General features: G+C 35.7%; 1 protein-coding gene across 1 annotated transcript; it reads right to left on the bottom strand.

Moving 5' to 3' along the window:
• Nucleotides 1–12,100: 12,100 nt before the first annotated feature.
• SLITRK1 (SLIT and NTRK like family member 1) lies at nucleotides 12,101–16,299 on the bottom strand. Its single transcript, XM_045811087.2, has 2 exons — nucleotides 15,948–16,299; nucleotides 12,101–15,436 (listed from the first exon to the last, which is right to left on the bottom strand). Exon 2 carries the CDS (start codon nucleotides 15,381–15,383, stop codon nucleotides 13,293–13,295), a length of 2,091 nt encoding a protein of 696 aa, XP_045667043.1. The 5' UTR covers nucleotides 15,384–15,436; nucleotides 15,948–16,299; the 3' UTR covers nucleotides 12,101–13,292.
• Nucleotides 16,300–20,510: the final 4,211 nt, after the last annotated feature.

Raw genomic sequence — 20,510 nt, 5'->3', positions numbered from 1 at the left:
TTCAGTCATCTAATATTAGTTATCTATCATTCCTCAAATAAGCAAGGAAGATAAAAAATACAGAAGACATAAGCCTTGCTCAAGAACTTACAATGTCAATGGAATTTAAAGGGCACAGATTTGCTAATGAATAATAATATCTATTTATCACTGTGAACATAGGTATAAATTATTCTAAAAGAAGGGGAAAGGTGAATTCCTCAACAAGTAGAATGTGCTTACTGATTTAACAAAACAGTAGCAAATTAGAACAAATTGACCTTTTGTTTCATTAAGTATGGTGCTAACTGATAAATTCAGATGGAAAATCAATCAGCATTTTAACACACCAAATTAGAGGAAATAAACTTGCTTATAAAGTTGGGTAAGAAAGTAAACCAGTTACAGATTTAAGGACCTGCATACTAATCAGCATAGACTATCGGTTTATTATTAGCTATGTTGTATTTGTAAGGCTAACTAAGTCCATACAGGAAAAAGACAACTCATTAGAGACAAGTGGGGCTGGGGTAATTTGAAACTGTACACTGTTTTCAAAGAAGTTCTATTGTGATCAATTAATCTTATTCCTATGAAATGGGGCTAAATGGTGAATCTTCCAAAAAAAGAATTAATAGAGAAAATTTGTTCAATGGAGTGTTCTATATTTATTGAAACACAATCTATTTTGAACCACTAGGTCATGAAGTAGTGATCTATCCTGTGCTTCAACAGATGGCACAATTGAAGAAAGTCCAAGCTCTTCATGGTAAATGGAACACAGTTTGGACTCAGAAATGCCTGAAAGCCATAGGAAGTGAATATAATGGCTTCTCTTTTTGTTTTATTATCATTATTATTTCTCTGGATTGTTAGTTTTCTGTCAGAAGTAACCAGCTCTAAGCCTATTATTCTAGATCACTATATATTTAGTTAAGATCTGAGCTCGTTTCTTGTTTTTTTCCCTCCTAGATTAGGTACATTAGGCAATTCTATCTTTTGCCCCTCAAATCTCTAAATAAGTGTTCTGAAAAAAGAAACAAACACAGGGCGGTAGGTGACATGAGGGTAGTGGCTTCTGAGGTCACTAAGTGTGGGAAACATTACATACATACATTTCTCACAGAGATTCAGAGTATTTCTTGAAATCAGTGAAGTCCTATAGTAAAGACTATTACTTAAGTTATATAATGCATTATTTCTCCCAATTTTGAAGTCAAGAAATCATTTTTAGATGCCACAGATTTTTTATATCTCCTGGACCATTGGAATCATGGAACACGGTTTTATAAATGAGAGAGTCAACACAGATTATATTGGAAGTAATTCATGGGAGAAAAAGCATGTTTCCTATCCTAAGCAAATGTATTCTGACATCTTATCCTGCTTCACTTTTGGCACTGGAAGGTGAAATGAACTGCCTTCCAAAACGATGGCATGGATTCTTAGTACTCTCACAGTGGCAACAATATTATATTATAGATTCATTCAAAGATAGGTATTATGCCAAGCAAAAAGAACTGTGGTCCCTGGTAATACAACTAATACAGAGTTTTCAAAACTAAATATAATAATTGCTTTAATTCTGTAATTGATTTTGATGGAGAATTTGCCTTATAAAACACTAGTCTAAATTCCCTTTCCAGTTCTGTTGGACACCTTGGAAGCAACAAAAAAGCAAAATTTTCCATTTTCATTTTCTGATATGGTGGAGAAGCAATCTCTCTGATTTTTTTATTTAAAACCTTTTTTAGAAGTGAGCTACAATTTTGGTGCACATAGCATAGCATAGCATAGCATAGCATATAAACTTGTTGAATCACTGTGTTGTACACCTGAAACTAATGTAACATTGTGTGTCAACTATACTTCAATTAAAAAATGATAGAATGGGTGCCTGACTGGTTCAGTCATTGGAGCATGGGACTCTTGATGTCAAAGTTCTGAGTTCAAGCCCCACACTGGGTGTAGAGATTACTTTAAAAAGGAATAATAATGATAAAATAAAATGCAAAAGAAGTTAGCTGGTTCCATGGCATATCTTATTTATATGTAATTAGAAGCACTAAGAAACATTCTTCCTGCTAAGGATCCTGTGGAAATGCTAGCATTAAAAATGAATTTTTTTTGGTTACCATACTGTTATTAAATATTTAAATATCCCACCTCTTGCAGAGAATTGTTGTATTAAGCAATTTTGTCATTTCCAAGTGCCATTTAGCTTGAGGGTTTTTGTTTTGTTTTATTTTTTTCTTTTCCTTCTGTGTATTGGCTAAAATCAGATACAATGCAGAAATTTAAATGAAACAGGAAGTGGAGGCACAAAAGGAAAATAAATGAAATTTTAAAATGTCAGTTACTGTCCAGTAATTGAACAGGTTGGGAAAGGGAGGTAAATTTCATTGCGTTAAATTAAAAAAAAAAAATACGTGTTTATTTTAAGGTGGGTATGGATGGGGAATATAGCAAAATAACATTATAAACCTACAATCCTAGGAAAAACAACAACATGGATGTCAGAAAAATGTCACAGAATAATCTCCCATCAAATACATGGTTGTGTAGTTAAAATGCATTTGTTTTAAAGTCCCTCTGATCTGGCTTTGCATTTTGGCTTTGCACTGAGCAGTATTCTCCTAGGCAAGTTGGTTTCTAATCCTTAGATTCTCTATTTGAAAAATAGTGATTTTAAAAAATGACCTACTAGTTATAATTGTTTTGAGGATTACATAAAATTATTTATGCAATAGAGAGCCATGATTAATGGCTAATGCTTTCTGAGAGTTCATAATGTATCAAAACCTCTTATAAGCACTTTAACTGTATTAACACATTTAATATTCACGGCACTGCTACGAAATAGGCACTAACGTTGTCATTTACATTTTACAAGTGAGAAAATGGAGGTGCAATAAGGTTAATAACTTGGTCAAGTTCACACGGCTAGCCAGAGCTAGGATTAGAATTGATACAGTCTAATTCTAGAGATGGGACTCTTAACCGCTCTAATAATTCTTGATCAAACATGATTAGTTTATTGTCAATCCTCTTCAATCATTATTTTATCCCTGGCCTACTTTATACACATTTATAATTATAATCTGATACAATTCCCTGGCACATTTTAAAATATAAAACACTGAATGGAAAAAACTTAGACAAACATCCTGTATAATTTTGAAAATTTTATATAATTTGCATAGAGTGCAATAACTGGAGATATTGTAATGACTATATAATAAAGACTTTGAGCTTTATTAGAGGAATTTAGAGTTAATCTGGTCTAGGAATTCATAAATTACCTTCCGCAGGCCACATCAGTCCCGCTTCCCGTTTTTATGCCACCTGTGAGCTAAGAAGGGTTTTTACATTTTTAAATAGTTGAGAAAAATAAAAAACATTTAAAATTAAAAAGAAAACATTAAAAAATATAAAAATTACATAAAAACAAATTTCAGTATGTATGAATAATGTTTTAAATTTTGTCAATACATACTTTTGGAAATTTGTTTCCTCTCTTATTTTATATAATATATATATGTATATTATATATGTATATACACAATATATTTTATACAACATACGTGTATATACACATATATATGTATATAATATATTTAATGTCCTCGATTCTACTTCTTAGTCCACAAAGCCTAAAATACTTATATCAGGACCATTACAGAAAAAGTATTTTTATTTCCTTATTCCAGTCCAACAGTCTCATTTCAGGTATGAATTAAGAGCCTTGTCTAGGATCACAGAGCTAGTTAGAGGATGACTTAATCCAGAATCCAGGCTTCTGATTGTAGGTTCATTGTTGTGGACCCCATAAATGATCCCAAAGACTCTGAACTCTCGCACCATAAGGCTGTGTTGTGAAAATCTAAGCAGAGTTCTCAGTCAGCTTTTAACTTTTCTTTTAAAAATAAGCTGAGTATTTACAACATGGCATCAACACCTATCCAGAAAGAACTGAAGCCACTCAGAGCCTCATGATGAGGGAAAACTATCCTTATACAATGTCTAAAATGAAAATTCGAGTTACAGCAGGACTACAATAAATGAAAGGTTATCACAATTTACTTAAAAAATTAAGTTCAATTACACTTACATTGTAAAGGATTAGGGACAGTTACTGATGGTGAGCTGAATGGTACATGTGGATAAATGGTTCTATGAAGAAAACAAGAAATACATGTCATTACGCTCTCTATTCAAGGTTTGGACTAAATGCCAAATGTGTTATAGGGTTTTAAAAATAATCAGACCATGGAGTTGCCCACAGGCAAGAGTAAAATGAAAGCTTCCATAATGGAGTACAACCTGTGACTACCAACTAAGAATGGGCTGATCTTCATTCTTATCACTGATTACTAAAGTTCATCTTCCTTTGTCAGAAATCTTTTCTTTTGCATGAAAAGAAAAAGTCTTTTGTCACTTGCAATGGGTAAGATGAATTACTTCGTTATCATTCAGATATATGCTTATTAAAGCAAAGAGCTTAAGCATCTCAATTTAAAGTTTACATTGTATGATTATGTCACAAGCTGTTTTTATCCTTTCCCATACTATTTTTTCTGTTTTCAATTGATTTTCATAAATGAATAGTTTGCTAGGTTTTATATATAGTTTTCTTGTTTGAGGGAAAGTGTATAGTTATTAAAGATATTACACTTGTTTCATAACTTTCCCACATCATTTGTCTCTAAAATCAGCTTTGTATTCAATTTTGAGTAAATCTGCCCTGAAGATAGAGTATACCAGTTAAATGCAACTATAGGCTTATTTTAAGTTCTATCAAATGGAGTCATCAATGAAAGGCTAATGATAAATTACAAGTCTTTATTTTCCTCCCTAAACTGCTCCTGAACTTCATATGCCCATGTCCAACAGTGTACCTAGAATATGTAAATCGGCATCTCAAAGTTACCATGTTCAAAATCCAGCTTCCAAAACTACCACCTGCTTCCTCCAGATTTCCCATCTCAATAAAAGACACCACCAACAAATCGTTTGAGAAAACACACACTCACATACAACTATTTTTTCTATCTTTCACTCATATCTGCTGCAATATAGAGTTGTTGACACCAAAAATATACCCACCAGCTCTGTCCATCTCCATTACTGCTTCTATTGTACAAGATACCATCATGCTTCCCCCAAACTGCAACAGCAGCTCCTTGCCTTCATATAATTCATTCTCACTGAACAAGTCAAAATGGATATTTAAATATACTGCTTGGACCCTAACACTTAACTGCTTAAAACTCTCTGTTATACTTAAAATCTAAATTCTTTGCTATGGCTTAGAAGGCATTATCCAGCTTCTTTCTGTCTCTCCAACTTCAACTCGGCCCATGGTCAGATACCAGCCACTCTAGCCTTCTTTCTAGTCCACAAACATTCCATGTACATTTTTAAATCAGGATGTTTTATAGTTGATGTTTTATTTGCCAGGATCTCTCTTGTTCCAAATCTTCAAATGACTGTCTATTACCATTTTCATTCAGTTCATGCATTATCTCAGATAGGACTTTCATGATCATTCTAAAGAAGAGATTATCAGCCCCTTCCCCATTTCATTTCATTCATGGTTCTTCATTATTCAAGTTTATCTTAACTATTATTTTTGTTATGTTTTCTGTAATCCCCTATAGAATGTAAATTCAGATGAGCAGAAATCTAGTCTATTCCATTTAGCTTTAGAGCCTCTGCCTAAGCGCCTATCACATAGTTGATAATCAATAAATATATGTTGAATCAAACAAAGTAAAATTTGCATCATCCATAGTCGTTTTTCTTTCTTCTTTTGCTTTTTGTTTTCTAAATTTGGCATGATTAAGATGCATCTCCCTGTCAACAATGCTATGTTGCCTCCTTAAACAATTGTGTTAGTCTTGAAGAATACAGTATTATAAAGGTGGTAGTAAAAACATTTCTCAATCATGGTTTAAAAGGCAACATAAATAGGGACTGAAATTTCTCTTCTTTATATACGTCATTCTAGTATAAGATATTATGAACTAAAAAAAACCCTGAATTTATAAAAGAAAGTAACTCTGTTTCCAATTTATGTATTTGATTACTCATCAAGAGTGTAAATTGGGCTTGCAAGGATAGAAATTTAATAGGCATCATATTAGCTATTCATGTAAAAAAGTTGAAAAAAATGTTCTATATTAATAAAAAGCTTGTGGCATAAATAATTTTGGGCTGGCTAAAAGTGATGTCACACTAATGCAAATAATGTTCAAAAATGCTCTGATCTGACTTTCTTAATTTGATGTTATAAATTTTAAGTTATAATAGTAACATGACATTCCATGTAATTCATTTCTTGGGGATTATAGCTGCTTCCAGCTGTTAGTTTCTTGGCTTCAAGTCTTATTCCTCATAATATTACACCATAAGATGTAATATCCTCCTGGAATACTCTGCTTGTTATGTCTTAATGTCTAATTATACCAAATACCATCTGTAACATGAAATTTGATTGTTAGAGAAATGACCATTCTAGTGAAAAATACAAATATCATAAAATCAAAGTTTTGCTGAAAAATAATAAAATGTAATGTTTCTGGACTCCAATAATAATAATAATAATCATAATAATAATGTTAATTTTCATTTAAGCATGTATTGAGACACCAGACACCATGTATTTAGTCATTCAGGAAACAGAGGGATTAACAGCATTAAACTCTTTGCTGTAGTAATTTCATTTCCTTTAGATTCATCTGATAATGAATTAAACCAATTTAGATTCATTATTTAGGATCCTTGAAAAGTTCACTAACACTAATTTACAACTCCAGGATGACAAACCCATACTTTACCATTTTCTGTATAAGCTACAAAAACACAAACTGGTGCTAAGTATATCTGATTAAATAAAGTTAACTGGACTCACAACTGAATCAGATTAGCTATAGAAATTATGTAATTGAACAGAAACTAGCAGATAATTATTATATGATACCATTTCATATATTATACAACATATATTTTAGATATAATAATTTAGTCATATAGGATTAATCTAATTGATCACAAATAATTATTTTAATAAATGAAAATGTGTAGCCTAAAACATATGGATTCAACCATAGTGTATAGGCAATGACATTTTCAAATTCACTCACTATTTTGTAATCCTATTATTTCATGGACAAATAATTTTTGGTGGTAAGAATATTTTACGGTGGTAAGAAGTTCTTTGTATGTATATATAATTTATTCAAATCATATTGCTATCATAGTAATAAGCATTACTTTCTCATATCATGCACAGTTTGGAAATGTTAAAAAGATCGCGATTTCAAAAAAAGAAAGTACACAATAAATATCACAGAATCTGGTAAAAGCCATTACTGTTTATGGTAACAGTGAGCCTTTACACTCATCTGCCTTTCCTGGGAGCAGAGACTGCTTCTCTGATAGCAGTATGGATTAGCCATTTATCATCTATATTTGAGGCACTTCTCATTTTTCAGTATATATCGACTTTTTCTATCGATATGCTGCAGCTGAACATGTTTCTTTCCTGTATTCTTCTGCCAAGAAAAGAAATGGAATTAGAGGCAAAGGGAATAAGGCATAGAAGTGAATAAATGTATGATTTTGCTTACTGCTTTCTGCATGTTAAAAATTTGGACCATACGACTAAGTAACTGAATATCAGTTTTCACTAAACAACAAATGGCTATGGGATTATTAGCTTTATAGTAAAACTATAAAAGTATATTTAATATTATATTAAAGCTGCTGTAATGTATTTTATGTGTATACACACAAATCAAAGCTAAGTAACCAAAGACAACTATTCTGAAATTCTTATGATATCATAAAATATTTCATTCAATTTTCTAAACTTATTTGATTTCTCAAATAATTAAAATTGAAAAATTATCATTCACTTAAGGTAAAAAATGGCTTGTCTCTTTTTGGAATGATTAGTTAAAAAACTTAACTGAAGTTACAAAATTGCAGACATTATTCCCATTTTACAGAAAAAGACATAAATCTAGCAAAGTAATTAAAGTTCCTCTTTCATTTAAAAATATTATTTTAAGATTTTAAATTATTCATATAACAACTAATAAAACTGATGTGACTATTGCACTTTTCCAAATGACTAAAAACCTAAACTACTCCAAAGAAAGAAACAAAAAATTTTCTAGTGGTCTTCTTTAATAATTGCAAATGATGTACTATTCTACAATTACAAGGATGCATATATCTCAGTTTCGGGTTGTAAACTCCTTGAGGTTAGAAATGCCTTATTCTCTTTTTCTAAAAGAGCTTCTACAGTATTTTCACATAGCAAATGCCCAATTAATGTTGTCAATTGAATATTTAGGTTCTAACTCACTCAAAATTCTTTAAACTATTAGGTAATTTTCCTCTTGTAAACTTTGTGCAAAGTTCGAGTTGGAAATAAAATTATATTTCAAGTATGTAATATAGCATATATTTAACAAATAATTTGAAGGAAGAGAGTATCTAATTAGATGATTGAGGTCTAAGCCACTATACTGAAATTGCCAGTCAGTTAAGGCCAAAGGGTTATATTGAACCTCAATAATCTAATATAATTTTTTTCAGTGGTTCATTTTATTATACAATTATAGTTCCTAAATACTTAATCTATAATTATCTTAATTATTCAAATTTTTTTGTGTGGAAACCTCATCAAATTTTGATGGGTCACAGTAGAGTCAATACTGGTTCAGGTTTCAGGGTTGCTATTTGTAACATGTGTTTTCATGGAACCATTTATTGGCCTATCTTTAAGTTTTGATACCAAGAAGAAAGTCTTGCATGTCCTGTGTATTACTTTTTATAATAATAATATTTTCGGTGATAAAAGAAACAAATAAAAGAAATCGATAAAAGAAAATGCCAGAGAATTATACGAAAAATTTAATTTTAGCCTTCCTTTTTTTATGGTTCAGCACCACATTGAAACAAATCAGATAAATTAAAAATCTTGAGTATGCGTTTATTATATCTACTGATACCATACAGAGTTAGTTCATCTTTTAAAAATTAAATAATATGTTGCACCTGAATAATTTGTGCTAAGATTAAATCTTTAGCACATTTTATATTTCCATTTTTCTTCAAATAAGCTTGTTGATTAGAAATAATATTTATAAATTAGCCAGCAAAAGAGCTGGATTAGAAACCAGTCTACTTAATATTCTATCAACACATTAAAAACACACCCTTCCGGTATCTACCCTTGCAAATTTATCCACCTCTTTGTACATACCAAATAACATTTGTTAGCAATCTGGAAAAAGCTGAATAACAAACTGTCCTTGGAATCACCAATATAATTTTTCACACTTATTAAAATGCCTGACAATTTTAATTACATCTGATATAAATATTGTTAAGAAAAAGAATCCTGTTATGTTAATGTTAGATCAGCCATTCCAGCTTCCCCCTGGGTAAACATGTAAAAATGGTTAAACAATAAATTTCTATGGCAACAACTTAAATTCTAGGATATTCTTAGTTACAGCAGCAACCACACAAGCTACTACATTCTTCAAAGCAATGGAATTAAACAAGATATTTCCTTTTTTCCTCCTTTTCCATCTGGTACAACTAGAATCTCTTTTACTTTGATGAATTAAATATGATTTAACTAGAAACAAGATATCTCAACTAGTGCACGTGGCAGCTACAGGTATATGAAAATTTCACAAAAAAACAACAAAAATCATCTAGGCACTTCTACATGAAAGTTATGTGCTAAGACTATATATGTATAATGTATCCTGTAAACTAAACTAATACATAATATATATCACCTTAAAGCAAACTAATATATATGGCTATATATTAGTTTATATCTATATAATTGTGACAGATTCTTTATCAAAATAAAAAAACATTCTCTAAATAATGAATGTCCTTTTACAGTAAATCGTTTATGTTTTCTACATGAATTTTTAAACTTATATTAGTGTTTCTTAAAATATTTGATAATTCTAATATTTTTAGAATCAATAGATAATTTAATGATTTGAATATCTATAATTCATAAATGTATACAGCAATTCATCTTCTTTTCTTATATGTTGCCTTTTTATACATTTTTGGAGAACACATTAAAGTTATCCCCTTTAAATGTAGGGCAATTTTCTTTTGCTGAAGACATATTGGAAATGTAATGGGCTACCAATACATACTCAATTAAGAAGATATAACTTGGGTTTTTGATTTGTTATAAAGTATTTTTACAGCTATATGTATTTTTTAAGGATGCTCTTCTTTAAGAGTTTATCCTGCTAATACATATGACCATGCCATTCAAACAATAAGGTTTTGTAGTATGAGGAAATTGGGTTTAAAATATTGCTCTAGTGTCTACCAGTTATGATCTGAGTTATTGCTTACTCTCCTTAAGCCTCAATTTTCTCATCCATATAATGGAAAGAGCAATGTTGTATTAAATTATTCTGCATTTGTAAGGGTTAAATTAAATAATTTTATAAACCATTTAGCCCACACCTGGTACATAATAACTACTAAAAGTTGTTAAAGCTAATATTTGAAAAACAAGTTTATTCTTTAAACTTTGTCCTCTATATCATAATTTATTTTTAATTAGTATGAAGAAAACTTTTTGCCCCAATGAATGTCTTCTAGAAGTTCTAGTTTCCTTACTTACTCATGTCTTAGTTTTAAAAATTACTATTATGCCTCACTAGATATCTTGAAAGTATCACTTCTCACCAGAGACGTAGAATATCAACCATCTTTTCTTTTCCTTCTTAAGGTTATAATATTGTTGAATATGACTCTTCCCCTCCTCCAGCTTTTCCATTACAAGTAAATCTGTTGCTTGTTTACAGGGAACCCAGTTGTACTTTCAAAAAAAAAAATTAAGGCCTTCTTTAGAAAAATAAATAAACAACCCATGATATTTGTCAGAGGATAGTAAATTCCAATTTTATCACTATGAAGTGCACTCCACAAACAAAAGAATCAAGAGAGAAAATGATGAATGGCCTTAAGTATAGTCATAGTTTATAATAAAGATTTTATTTAAAAACCATTAAAATAAATAATACATACTCCAGAACATCACTGTTCTGGGAAATTACTTCTGTTTAAAATATGAATTCCAGAAGGCAAATCTTACTACTACTGCTCTGGGGGCTTTCATTAGCTGATTTACAACTATATATTATATGTATATCTATAATATATCTGTTTTATATATATATATATATATTTAAAAATCTGAGATCTGCAATCTTTTAACATACTTCTCCAGGGTGGTTATGTGGTGGAATGCGGACCCCCATCAATATGTGTAGTTTTGTTTGCTTTTTGTTCCTTAACTGCTGATAAAATAGACTGCTTAGAAATCCCAGAGGAATATGATTGAGGCCAGGTTACACTGGCTCATAAAATTCAAACAGTTCAATGCTTTTCTCGTTAATTACTAGGCCACAACCAGAAATCCGAATGATGGGAAAGAAACACTTCTTTAGGATAATGATTGATTTCCATAAAGATGAGTGCTTTAACAAATTCCACTATGCAGTTGTTGGGGCGGGGAGGGTGGGTGGACACTAATTAGTTTTACCGTTTTCAGCAGATGTTGAATTCAAAACGCCAGCAGCATCTCAAATGCCAGTCATTAGGGCTGTCTTTCATCGAAGAGTGCTGACCAATGAAATCTCCACTCTGTTTAATGAGACCGATCTAGGCAGAGTCAATTAAATCAAATCTCTACTAACATCCTTAATATATCTGCAGTGTGTGCAGCAGCAGCAGAAGCAGCAGCGAGGGATTTCCAGTATTAATAAAGGGATTCACTGCCGCATCAGGAGAGGGGGGAAAAAGAGGGGTGGGGGAGGGTGTGTTGGGGAAGACCTTACTTTACCGACAGGGGAAAGCTGGAAAAGCCCGGGTAGGGATGGAGGAGGAGGGCAGCTACGTAAAGGATAAAAAGCTAAGTAAAACGATTAGAGAGAGAGCCTTGATATAGCTCTAGAAGGGATCCACCCCCAGCCGCCCCCACCCCCGTCCCTTCCACCGCAAATCCAATTTACCAGTTGCAAACATGAAGCTGGAAAAATGTAAGGACCCAGAGTTGAAAACATTTTCACTTTAATACTGAAAAAATATGCCATTATAAAATCCTCGAATAGAATTAGTAAGTTTCACGTGCTTCCTCGGTTCTTTTTTTCCTACTGTATAAGTAAGATTTACACCAGCACAGAATCGCTACCATAAGATCGCAGCCTAAGCACTAGAATGACATTAATTGGTCATGCTTAACTGCCTCAAGTCTTTTTTTTTTAATAATTACACTGATACTATAATAGAAATCATGGGTACTTATTTTACATTCAGATGGAAGGCATTATTGGATATGTATAGAAAAATATTCCCCCTCAAAAAAAAAAAAAATAAAACATCACCATCAAAATAAAAGAAAGAACCCAAAACAACCCATAAAAACTTCGCTCAGCAAAATACATTTTAACTCATAAAATGGACTGATGATTAGCCATGCAAATGTCTTAAATAAAACCTTTACATTTTTTTCACAGTAAACGTACGTACGCTCTGAACTGCCTACCGATCACAAATAATGGCGAAATGGCACTTTCTGATTATACTGTTTTGTTTATAGAAAGTTTGATACGATGGGACTTATCAGGTAAGAGGGTGGGTGCTGTGAACGTGACGCCGTCTCCAGTCGCCAAGGAGGGCAGCGTCCCTGGAGCGCGTGGTTTCCATGCGAGCCATGCAGCACTTTTTGTTTTTGTCAGAAGTCAAAGTTATTTATTTACAATACATTCATGCCTTCGTGCAACTGCCCGTCCCTGCATAGCCAACAGGGAGCCATCACGCCCCCCTCCTCACGGGGCTAATCCACAGGGGAAAAATAGATAATCTATCTCTCTATATAGATGTGGGTATATGTATATGTGTATAGGACCGCGGCAGCCATCCCCATCAGCTCCACCGCAGAGGGCTAGTTCTTTGAGCAGGGCCCCTGCTGGGTTTTATCAAAAGGAGCTCGCAGCAAAGAGCTATTTGGCAGCGCTCTCCCAGCTCGCCACAGTCTGCTCTTTGTTTCCGGGAGGGAGCTAAGGGGTCAAACCCTCTCACTGGAGCGAGTTCATAGTTATTTATTTACTTATGTCCATAAAGCCTTGAGGCGCGCTGGACTTGGGTCTGGGCTCCTCTGACCCCTGGGATGACAGCGGGGTGGGGACAGGGTGTTGGTGGGGGGCATTGCCTTCCCGCTCCCCCGCTCTACCCCAGTTGGGATCTTAGTCTGAGAGCGAGTGAGAGCCACAATCATATACTCTGTGGGCCCCATCTGCGTTGTAAGGCCCATTGTGCCAGTAGGAAGAGTCACAGACTGTCTGTAGGGAATTAATTTCGGACGCCGAGGAGTTGGCGTCCCTTCTCTTAGATCGTTTTCTATTCCTCAGGATAAACACGAGCATGCCCACTACAGTGAAGGCGGAGGTGACAAACACCAGCAGCAGTCCCGGGACCAACACGGAGATGGACACCCTGCTGGTGTCTAGATAGGAGTTGGAGTGCGTCCCGGTCTCCGCCAACCCAGTGCTGTTTTTGCTGTGCGAAGTTAACGTGGGCGAGATCCTCGCGTACAGCTGGGGGCAGATCTCGTCATTGGAGAGGAGCATGAAATCCTTCCTAAAGAAGTTCACTGGCGTCTCACACTTGAGGTCGCTCATCAGCACTTCGGAACCCAGGCGTTCTGCCCATTGCTTAAAAGGCACAATGGTGCAGGAGCACTCCCAAGGGTTTCCGTGCAGGTCTATCTGGATGATGGAGGTTAGCTGGTCCAGCACCCCTGCCACCGGAAGGTACATGAAGTAATTGTTGTGCAGGCTGAGCTTAGAGAGCGAGACCCCAGCGAACACGTCCACGGGTAGGGACCTCAGCAAGTTGTTGTTGAGAATGAGGATCCTCAGTTTGGGCATGGCATTGAAAGTGCCAGGAAGGATGAGCTGGATTGCATTGTACTCCACGTTCAGGTACTCGAGGTTTTGCAGCCCGGCGAATTTCTCCCGGGACAGCGTGTCCAGGTAGTTGCTATCCATATACAGCCACCTGAGGTCCAAAAGGTTCTTAAAAGTGTTGTTCTCTACGGTAGCAATGTTATTGTTGCCCAGATCTAACAGAATGAGATTCTTGTAATCCACAAAGTGCGATTTTCGGATGCTATGTATCTTATTATCTCGAAGGAAAAGCTCCTGCACGTCGGAGAGTTTGGGCTTCAAATCAGCCAAACTGCTCACGTTCCGGTTGTTGCAGTTCATCTTTAAACCCGACCCTGGGATGTGGTCGCAGCTGCAGCCCCCAGGGCAGGGCAAGCCATTGGCTGGGGGTTTGTTTCTGGCGCTGCCGGTCGCTATCGCAGCAGTGGGTCTTATTTTGATCTGCCAGTTGCCTGGGATCTTTGTACCTCCGTTTGGAGCAGACCCTGGGGTGGCATGATCCTCTTGCCCATTTGTCTTGAAAGGAGTTGGCAGGGGGCCAGGAGCGAAGGTCTCTTCCTGGGCAGGGGGTGCCGGGAGACTGGAATCCACTCGGTTTTTCAAAGGACACAAGTCCTGTTCTGTGGTTTCATTGAGGTCTTTCCCCTGCAGTCTGGTGGGGGCTTCACAGACAACTCGGCCGATCAGAGCATTTTTGGGAATATTTTCCAGCCATTCTTTCAGGGAGAGGAGATCACAGGTGCAGTCCCACGGGTTATCCTCTAGCAGAATCTCGGCAATGCCAGGGATTTGCTCCAAGACTTCCTCATAGGGCAGTGTTTTCAGCCTGTTTCCCCGGAGGTCGAGGTGGGTGATGGGCACATACTGGAACACATTGGCAGGTAGGGTGCTGATGAGATTGTCATTTAAAATGAGTACCTCCAGCTTGTTCAAGTCCTGGAAGGCCCCGGGGTCTATATCCCGTAATAAATTAAAATCAGCCTGGAGGTATTCCAGATCGTCCAGCCCCAGAAAAGTCTGCTTTCGAAAAGACTTGATCTTGTTGTTGTTGATGTGCAGCCTTTTCACCAGCTGCAGCCCCAGAAAAGCCCCAGGAACGATTTCATGCAAGCCATTGTTTTCCATGTGCAAACTAACCGCATTATAAAAGTTAGCAAACTCATTAGGGAAAAGTCGAGTGAGGGAATTACCATGCAGAAATAGATGGTAAAACTGGGAAGTCGGGGCGGTGAAACGCTGCAGACTTGTAAAGCCCTTTTTTTCACAGTCTACGTGTAGGTCCCCTTCTATCTCATTGCAGGAACAGATCTTCTCTTTACAAACGTCCCCTGTAACGTTTCCAGCGGCAAAACAAAGAGACGTCTCCAGCAACAGAATCCAAAGCAGCATTTTTAAAGCGAGCAATTCATCCCCGATCTCATCACAAAGTAACAGCGACCATCCTGCTCGCCACAGACACAATTCAAGTTCATTTAGTGCTCCAATGTCCGAACCCAAGGAAGGAGAAGAAAAGGGTTTGGGGGGGTGGGGGTGGATTCCTTCCTCCCTAACCCCCCCGCACTGCAACAACCCAGGCGCCAGTCAATAATTATATCCACAGACTATTCAGGCACGTAGTGCAAGGCAAGCAAAAAAAAAAAAAAAAAAAAAAAAAAAAAAAAAGGGAAGAAAAAAGGAAGAAAAAAAAAGAGGAAGAAAAGAAGAAAGAGAAAGAAAAAAAAAGTAGAAAAAAATAATCCCACTCCCCCTCAACCCTTTAAAAATTACCAAAGAAGTTAAATATATACATATAAATTAAAACTACTCCCTTACAGAACCTGGTCTACTGATCCTCACTAATCAGGAAAGGAACAATGCTAGTAATTAGAAGCAAGTGCATGTTAGAGAAACAAGCAGAGGGTTTGCAGCGTAGTACAGGCGCACTGCCTGTGCATGGCTGTGCGTCGGACTGACCTTGCCTCTCTGATACAAAGCAGGGTTTTCGGCGGCTTCTGTAGCTGAGGCGGCTGATGGAGTTCTTGCTGTGGCTGCAGGTTGCCCAGAAGTCCCCCCGAGGTGCTGTCCAGTCCCCCCGGTGCTGAAATCACGCCCGACCGAAGAACTCACGCTGCCGAGCCAATGGCGCTGGAAAATTTCCGCAATCGCTGCGTTTTGTAGCTGTCCATCCTTTTCCTTTCCTTCCCTTCGGTCCTCTTCAGCTTTTTTTCTGGGCTCCGGCTCTCGGTTACTAGCTCTTCTTTTCTTTTTCTCCTCTTTATTCTGCTCTTTCGGAATTACGTGGAGGGGGCGGAGGGCGGGGGGCGAGTTGTCTGAGGGAGGGAGAGAGCGCGAGAATGGGGAGGGGGGTAGAAGAGAGTTGCTAAGAAGCTCTGCTTGTTCCAGCCTGGTGCACTCTGAAAGATCTGACACCCTCTGCTGATCTGCAGTAGCAAAAATCCATCTGGTGAGGGAATGCTGAAGGAAAAAAAAAAATCAATCCACGTACAGGGCAAGCGTTAAAAATGTGGGCATTAAATGCTGTCGATCCACATAGACGCTTATTTTAAATGGATTATTTAATTCTTTTTGCGTGCTGAAAACTTTACCCTTTCTTTTCCTTAACGACCTCACAGCCCCCACTACCTCCAGCGTTTGGAAAGGAGTGCTTTTAAAACATTTATTTCCCAATGGCTTGAATAAAATTAGTGTCAGGGTGTCAAGCGAACAGCAATTTGAGGTAATTATACTGCACGCCATTTTCATCGGTGCTTTAAATGCATTTCTTCCGTCTCTGCAGTACAATGTTTTATGCTATTTGATGTCTTTGAAATTTTTTTGGCACGTTGAAAGTGGTTATTTGGAACATATAGTCATATCATATATATTATTATATATATGATATTATATATCATATATATATTAAATATATAACTGGGCATGAATTTTTGTTGCATGGCATATAATTTAGGCACATACTTTTTCTTTTTTAAACTTGGTATAGAATTTTAGTCAATTTGGTCGTTGAGAGTTAGGTTTCTCTGATGGTATTTCTTGAATGTTATTTAAGTCTGCAGGGTGAAAATACAATGCACGCTTGCGTCTTTGATTCCAGACCTGAGAAAGCTTTCACTGAAAACCGGAAAAGGAGGGAGGGAGCAGGAAAAAAATCCCAGTATGATTCGTGAGTGCTCTTAAATACCCACTGGCAGGCTGGCATGTGCACCCACACACACATACACACACACTCATACACACTCACAAAGTTTCTGAATCCATATGGGCGAATTTAAAATGCTTATAAGTAAATAACCAGTTGCATTTTGAGAGAGAGTGAGAGAGAGAGAGGGAGGGAAAAAGAGGGAGAGAGAGAGAGTGGGAGAGAGAAACCGCTGTTTTCTAAGGCCCTGTGTGAATGTTATCTGCAGGTAGTGCACAGTTTCTCTTCTCTGGGTCACTGGCGCTGGTGGAACACCCAGCTAGGACTTTTCCCAGAGAAGGAATCATCTGGTTCCTCAAACTTAGATGGAGCTTATAAAAACCAAGTTCTAAAAACATCTGAGAAGGGAGAGAATGCGAGAATGCTGTTTGTTGGAAAAGTCAGCTGTTCTGACTTTTCTTAACAGAGTTGACACCTTTTCCATCAATATATTCTAAAAATTGTGTGCATGATTTTAGGGTTTAAATTTATAGGATATTATTATTATTATTTCCTTTCTTCAGTAGAAGCAGAAATATGTTTACATCAGTTTCCCTTTTAATTAGGTCCTACACAGTTGGACAGCTGTTAATATGCCTGCTAATAATCTGAGTAAAAGATTCAAAATTCAAGGACGCATGCATTTTGAAAAGGCTAGAGAGTTAAAGAATTCCAGGAAGGACTAGGGATGAGGAAATTCAGGGACGTATAGAACTTTTTTTTTCCTGGGTTCAGAAGCTAATTCTCGGGGAAGGCAGTTTTCATATCTGTATGTAATATTTTCATATAATCAAATGTGTTGTCTTCTGGTGAAATTCAGTGGGAAGGCATGGATGAAGGTTCAGTTAGGTTGTGTGTGTGTGTGAGAGAGCGAGAGAGAGGCCTTTTTCAGACAACCTATTACACTTCCAAAACAATTTGGTTCTTATTTCATTTAACCCATGACCACATGTAGAAAGAGAAAGAGCTTAATCTGAAACCATTTCACAGAAAAACTGCTCTGCAGTTGAGAAGTGCAGATGTGCAGGAGGAGTTAAACTGAACGGAAGGATATTTCTGTATCTTTGTAATAGGACTCAGGTCTGAAACTTCTTGGCCCCAGAAACCACCCTGTGAAAGAAGGCAGCCTCATGCAGTGCCTGTGATTGATAGGGGAAACAAAGCTCTGAAGGAGAGACAGAAAAATGCTCCCTGTTTAGAAAGAAAAATATTAATGGCAATCATCTAAAATCATACTATTAAACTTAATTGGTTACTTGTTTATTTAACTTGCTGAATAAAGTATTTATTCAAAGAACATATTTCAGTTGATTTTAAATGAACAGAATTGAGGTAACAAGCAATTGATATTCAGATTTCATCCCTCCCCCACCCATTAAACTTTTTATCTCTGTCCCCTGATTGCTTCTTGCCTCTCAAACCACCCATCACATTAGAAATTTTACATCAGGATTTTCCTATTTCGATATGTTACAATCTTTTTTCCCCAATTTTATTCTCCTCAAATAGTTTACTACCTTTGCACTCTAAGAAAAGGCATGTGGTAGGGCCAGATGAGCAACCAAAACTCAGAAAAAATAGTAAGGTAATATAACCTATATGAAGATATTCAATACAAAATTGCAAGAAAGAATATAGACACACACGTAGTTCAGTTGAACATGCATCCTCATTAATGAGCCAACAAAGTTTTTCTTAAAAAATTATTTTCATAATAAATGTATTTCAGAGAAATAAAGCAGTCCAGAATAGTATATCCAACCCTCCAAAGGCTAACTCTTCAAGTATAACAGTAAATTTCTTGGTAGGAAATAAAAAAAATATGGCAATGTGTATGCAATCTAAACATTTCTAATGCCTTAGGGGAACATTTCTTAGGCATGAACTCTTTTTAAAAGGGTTCTACTATATCTATTTGAGCTCAAGTGAACTACTTCAATTGCTTTGCCTCTCATAGCAGATGATCTCAGGAGCCTGAAATAAAGGATACTCCAGATGATGATGAGAATTGATAATATCTGCTCAGGGCTGTAGTTTTGTTTCTGGGCTGTGGCCAGAAGGATTTCAATTGTATCATTAAATGTTCATATTTTCTTATTCTTCCTCAAACAGGTTCATCTCTCAAGTGACAAAAGTTAGATGTACATATCATGGGATCATTAAGATTAAAAATAGAATTATCAGTTTATTATCTATTTCCCCCAAGTGGCATCAAATTTCCAAATGTTTCCATATGTGCACTACATATTTAAGATGGAAGAGTAGGAAACATAACCAACATTAATTTAAGATATTTTCATTCTTAATTTATTCTGCACAATAATTTTAAAAGTATTGTTTTGATTTTTAATTTTAAAAGAAATACTTTTTTATTTAAGAAACACAAAATTATATATAGGAAGTCCATCTTTAGCCTCTCTTATCCATGTTTTTTATTCCGGAGGGAACTACTGAAAACTTGTGTATGGTGATTTTGATACTATTATTCTATTTTATAGATGTGGAAACTGAAACTGAGGAGTATTGAGTAATTTACCAAGATTGGATAATACTAGTTGACTTTGCCAAAAGTAACAAAGCTACACACTAATGAGCTAAACTTTTATTCTCACTCCTAAGTCCTTATTTGCTCTAAATGCTGTTACTTTAGTTAATCTTTCCATGGGTCGGTTTCCTTACCAGTAAATTAATTCACCGAAGTGAATTTTTGGTCCCTTCAGGTTCTTTTTTCTGAGTCCAAAATCTTTAAAAATGATTTCAGAAAAGCCCCAATGTCTCTTGCTTCCTTAGACTTTTCACATTTGGACTTGGGATGTTATATTAATGTATTTGCATATTCACTAGGGCTTGAAACCAAGAATGAATGTAATAAGCACTGTAGAATAGAATTTACTAGTACTGAGTTTAATCTACTACTATCCTTTACTATATTTCATAAGATAAAGGGTTGTTGAAATTCTTCTTTCCGTGATAACAACTGTAAACTAAGAGATGAGAATGTAAGTCAATTACACCTGTAAACTAACATGCTTAGAATGTAAGGTTTCCACCTATTTTTTACATTTTCCTTTTCTATGTAAATAATTTTCTAGGAGTGGAGTACCAAAATAATCATATTACATGACTTCTGAAGGCAAAACCATAAAATATATTTTGAAAATATTTTTTTGTAGTTGCTTGTCAAAATGTAGCTTTTATTTATAATGAAATAAATAGCAAACTAAGTAAAACACATAAAAATACTTTTACAGGGGCGCATGACTGGCTCAGTTGGTTAAGCAGCTGACTCTTGATTTCTGCTCAGATCAAGATCTCAGGGTGGTGATATGGAGCCCCACTCT

The sequence above is a fragment of the Ursus americanus genome, chromosome 10 (genome assembly GCF_024610735.1).
Source record: "Ursus americanus isolate L20-20 chromosome 10, mUrsAme1.1.p, whole genome shotgun sequence".
Lineage (NCBI taxonomy): Eukaryota > Metazoa > Chordata > Mammalia > Carnivora > Ursidae > Ursus > Ursus americanus.
The sequence above is the reverse complement of the archived record's forward strand: the minus strand, read 5'-3'. Positions and strand labels throughout refer to the sequence as shown.